Raw genomic sequence first — 5,321 nt, 5'->3', positions numbered from 1 at the left:
GCCGCCACGATGATGTGGCCCCATCCCACCGGCTCGCCCACTTCCCCGACCTCCCCACCCCACGGCAACCACACATGAAGTACTTTGGCGTCCAGCAATAAGCATGGGAGACGTGAGTGGCCGAGATCACCGATCGCAACACCCACAAGAAGCACGGGATCAACTCCTTCCACGCGGCCGAACTCGCCACCTACGAGTATGACCGGTTGCATGACACCGCTGCCCACCTCAACCTCCCGTGGGGCGAGGCGCCCGACGAGCTCGGCCACCCGCCGCCGGGGGTGGTGAGTGCGGTGGTGGCTAATAAGGACCGGGAGGCGAGGGAGCACATCGCGGCAGAGGCCGCCGAGGAGGAGTACATGGCGGACCTCCGTCGCTAGTACCCCGACGGGGAGGTCATCGTCCTCTCGGACGACGAGGTGGACTGTGGCGCCAACGACGACTTCGACGTTGAAGAATGGCGAAGGATTTTTCCTCGACTGTGACAATGACGGCATAGGGATGGACCCCATGGGTGGTGGGATTTTGCGGGCGCAATGGCTCGCCCTCTATAAGTCCGACGATTAAGGTTTTTAGTTTGATTATTATGCTTAGGTGATTTTTAATGTAAATTATGTTTGGTTTTAAGTTCAAGTTGATGTTTAGGTTTAAACTAGACTATGTTTCGGCGGATGCTTATGTACATTATGTGTCGAACTTCGATTTAGAAGTTCGTTTAAATCGAATCTATGTTGAACTTATGAAAATTTCCTTTTTACTCCGCTAAATTTAGGAGTTCGGCTAGATCAGGCCAAAATTTAGTGGAGTAATATTCCACCAAGTTTACTCTGTCTTTTTGCTCCTCTATTTTTAGGGGATGGGCTAGAGTTGGCCTTAGTGTGGTTGAGTTGTTCAAAAAGAAGAGTGTGCTTGTTGATTTCTTCTGTACTCCATCATGAATGGGAGTACTATGTGAGTTAGGGCATCTCCAAGGCTGGCCTGCAAATGTCTCCGGTATATGTCCGGACGTTCTTCGTGAAGCTGAGGCGGGAGGGAGCCATCTCATACTAATCACAAAGTATTCGGTTGGGAGGAGAAAAGGTAGATAGAGACCATGCATGTGCCTGTCTCCGCCAGTATGATTGGTAAGTGCATGTCCGGACTCCAGCAAAGCCCCTCACCCTGCCGTTTGTCTCTTGGATACCGGAATCCGTAGTCAGGACTGTTAAGTGGACACATACATGTTTTCGTTGGATGACAAGAGTGATCCGAACACTGTGGTCCGGACGAGGTTTGAGGGTCCACCTGGGATGCCCATATTGAACGTGAGCATGGAGTCACAGACATGGCAGGGGTGGGTTGGAAACGTTTAATGCTCTTAGAGTTTGGTTGTTGATTTCCTTTGCATGTCAATGAGGGAGTTAAACGTGAGCCCATGCTCACAGGCATGGCAGGGGTGATCAGCACTTGCGCCGAAACTAGTACTGACGATCTGTCATAGGTGCATGTGCGCCATTGATGCCCTAGCTTTACGGCCCATCCATTGCGTTGGCTGTTCCATATGCCCCCTCTTCCTGTTTTCCATCGTACTTTGGCGGTTTCGCCGGTATACGGTCACCGTGTGTGCAAGTTGTGAACAATTCCTAAATTTAGCAACAATACGAGTATTGGTGGTCGACACGAAGCTGGGGCCAGCAGTGGGCTTCTCCACCAAGAGGGACACGGGCCCGTGGAGACCTACGCGCCTCGGATGGACCCTCAGTCCTGCAAACTCTACGGGCTTCTCTCTTATTTTCTTTTTTTTGAAAGATCGTCCTGCAAATTCGGGTGCCGGTGCAGGTACATGCAACGCCCGGGCCTCGTGGAGACATTCCCTTTTAGGCCGTAACATGGCGAAGAGTATATATAGACGCTCTCAGACTACCCACAGTGAAAATAAGTCAGTAATATACTCCCTCCGTAAACTAATATAAGAGCGTTTAGATCATTATTTTAGTGATCTAAATGCTTTTATATTAATTTACAGAGGGAGTAGATAGTAACATCATACATATATGTTTTTACCCATTATGGCTAGTATCAAGTGATGAGGCATACTACTTGCCTTTGTATCGTTGTATGGTGATAAGCTATACATGGCTCTTGGGACTCTGCAATTCAGGAACGATGACTCTGCCGAAAAAATGCCATGCATGTGCGCCATTGATGTCGTAGCGCATTCATTTCATTGGGTTGGCTGTTCCATACTCCTATGTTCTTGCCATATCCGGTCCCTGTTGAGCATTATTACGGCATCTTTAACGTTGGAACCTCGAAAGCCTCTAAATATCTAGACCGTATGATTTGTTATCCAACGGGGAACATCAAGTGTCCATATAGAGTTGTCATGCTCGGGCGACCAAAGTGAGCTCATGACGTACCGTTGATGAATATTGTTCGGTTTAAAATTTCACAAATCGAAGGCAAAAGTGTACTGCCTCCATTCCATAATGTAGAGCTTCCTCTATCCACGTGCTTCAACTTTGACCGTAAATTTAACTACCAAGACCGATTGCGTCGGGAGCAAAAATTATATCAGTGAATTTGTATTCGAAAGAAGTTTTCAATTATATAATTTTTTCTCCCACCGCAGTTGGTCTCGTTGGTTAAATTTATGGTCAAAGTTGGATCTCAGAAAGCGCGGGCGCACTATATTTTGGAATGAAGGAAGTGTATGTTTGGGGGAGTCCGAACCACTGTTTTAAATAGCCCGCTATAGCTCCGCTATAGCTCCGCTATAGCGTTTACAAAAGGTCTTGCGCTAAGAGACTTTGGTCCAAACAATTGAACAAACATTTTAAATAGCGCGCTATAGCTCTGCTATAGCAGCTATAGCACGCTATAGCATTTGGAAGAGGTCCGCCGCTAAGATGCTTAGCGCGCTATTTAAAACTATGGTCCGAACACACTATGGACGAGTCTTGGCCCCATCACTAGCCCATTTTTTTCCTCTCTCTCCCTTCTCTCTCCTCTCTCCATTGGACAAGGGGTGTACTCCCCCCATTCCTAAATATATATGTCTTTTTAGAGATTTCAACAAGTGACTCTATATGAAGTAAAATGAGTGAATATATATACTCTAAAATATGTCTATATACATCCGTATGTAGTAGTCTATTTGAAATTTTTAAAAAGGCATATATTTAGAAACGGAGGGCCTATGCATGGGTTGCATGGCAGCCCCACTATCCTTTCATTTCCTTTTATATATAGAAGACAGGCACCGTGTGTAAGTACAGAATCATTCACAAATCCAGCAAAATACGAGTGTTTGTGATCGATGGCGAAGCTGGGGCTAGCAGTAGGCACGTCGACCAAGTTCTCCTGCTTCTTCTTCTCCGACAAGAGCAACGCGGGCTCGGGGAGAGCCACGCGCCTCGGATGGATCCTCTGTCCTGCAAATCCTAGGTGCAGGTATGTGCATCCAAGTGTACACCTCGCGAGCTGTAACTTTGCTCCTAATTAACGTTCATGTAGTGTCTGCACTAACTAATTAAGTTTGCTGCGGACAGTTTGGCGAGGAGATGGACCGCGGCCGCGGCGGTGGAGGCCCCGCCGAGGAGCATCGACATGGGGTGCGCGCCGGTGCCGCGGGAGCAGGCGGAGATCGTGCAGTCGCTGAACGGCTGGGTGGCGGAGAACATGCTCCCGCTGCTCAACCCGGTGGAGTCCTCGTGGCAGCCGCACGACTTCATGCCGTGCTCCGCCGCGACGCCCGGCGCGTCGGAGGAGGAGGCTCTGTCCGCCTTCATGGACGGCGTGGCTGCGCTGCGCGCGGGAGCCGCCCGCGTGCCCGACGAGGTCCTGGTCTGCCTGGTGGGCAACATGGTGACGGAGGAGGCGCTCCCGTCGTACCAGAGCATGGGGAACCGCACGGAGGGCATCGCGGACGACACCGGGGCCAGCAGCCTCCCCTGGGCGCAGTGGATCCGCGGCTGGACGGCCGAGGAGAACCGCCACGGCGACCTCCTCAACCGCTACCTCTACCTCTCCGGCCGCGTCGACATGCGCCAGGTCGAGACCACCGTCCACCACCTCCTCCGCAACGGCATGGTACGTACGCGCATAAACACAGTTGCACCGTACGTACTCAGTGCACTACAAACTTGTGCACTGATTAATTAAAACATTATATATGTTGTTTTGCTATGAAGGAGATGCTGGTGCCCAAGAGCCCGTACCACAGCGTGATCTACGGCGCGTTCCAGGAGCGCGCGACCTTCGTCTCCCACGTGCACACGGCGAGGCTCGCCGGGCAGCACGGCGACCAGGCGCTCGCCAAGATCTGCGGCGTGATTGCCGCCGACGAGAAGAGGCACGAGGCGGGCTACACCAGGGTGTGCGCCAAGCTCTTCGAGCTGGACCCCGACGGCATGGTGCGCGCGCTGGCGCACGTCATGCGCGGCAAGGTCACCATGCCGGGGCTGCTCATGTCCGACGGCCGCGACGCCGCCAGTGGCGAGAACAGCCTGTTCGAGCGGTTCTCCGCCGTGGCGCAGAGTGCCGGCGTGTACACGGCGAGGGACTACGGCGATCTGGTGGAGCACTTCGTGCGCAGGTGGCGGGTGGCGGAGCTCGCCGGACTCTCTGGAGAGGGCCGCCGGGCGCAGGAGTACGTGTGCGGGCTGCCGCCCAAGATCCGGAGGATGGAGGAGCTGGCACACCAAAGGGCGGCCCGTAGCGAGCTCAGGCCGGCCCGCTTCAGTTGGATCTTCGATAGGCACGTCATGGTGGGCTGAACCATGGACTAACGTATGTTTGGTTTGCCTCAAAAGAAAAACATATGTTTGGTTAGATTCCCATCCTCAAAAAAAAAGTTTAGTTAGATTCCGCTCCTCCCCTAAAAAGAGGGAAAACGTTTATGTTTGGTTACGTAGGCTACGCATATGTTTGGTTAGATTCCCCTCCGGAGCATTTATGGGAGCGTTTGGATCGCTCGCCAGCTTACCTCGCCAGGCAAGGCAATCCTTGCCAACGGAGGCGAGCCGATTTGGCTAGCTAAGTCAAAAAAAGAAAAAACTGGAAATCACATGACACGAGGCAGGCTCGCTCGGGAACCAAATCCCTCGCTTCCTTGCTGAGCCAGGCTAAGATAGTGCTTGCCGGATAACCAAACGTATCCTATGTATTTCCTGTAAACGTTGATCTTATGCAATAAAGCACCATTCAAAATAACCCAGGAAATGAATGACATGTTAAATGCTCCTTACACTCAAAAGGAAGTAAAAACAGCACTCTTCCAAATGTTCCCTACTAAGTCACCGGGTCCGAATGGTTTTCTGGCCCATTTCTTTCAGCGACAT

The 5,321-nt window shown here is 51.7% G+C and overlaps 1 protein-coding gene across 1 annotated transcript; it reads left to right on the top strand.

Annotated features, from left to right (window-relative positions):
• Positions 1 to 3,270: 3,270 nt before the first annotated feature.
• On the top strand, positions 3,271 to 5,104 carry LOC119270029 (acyl-[acyl-carrier-protein] desaturase 4, chloroplastic-like). The gene is made up of 3 exons (XM_037551977.1): positions 3,271 to 3,432; positions 3,531 to 4,071; positions 4,173 to 5,104. The coding sequence occupies exons 1-3, from the start codon at positions 3,299 to 3,301 to the stop codon at positions 4,755 to 4,757; spliced, it is 1,260 nt and encodes a 419-aa protein (XP_037407874.1). The 5' UTR covers positions 3,271 to 3,298; the 3' UTR covers positions 4,758 to 5,104.
• The last annotated feature ends 217 nt before the right edge of the window (positions 5,105 to 5,321 follow it).

Source organism: Triticum dicoccoides, chromosome 3A (assembly GCF_002162155.2).
Source record: "Triticum dicoccoides isolate Atlit2015 ecotype Zavitan chromosome 3A, WEW_v2.0, whole genome shotgun sequence".
NCBI classification, from domain to species: Eukaryota; Viridiplantae; Streptophyta; class Magnoliopsida; order Poales; family Poaceae; genus Triticum; species Triticum dicoccoides.
The sequence above is the reverse complement of the archived record's forward strand: the minus strand, read 5'-3'. Positions and strand labels throughout refer to the sequence as shown.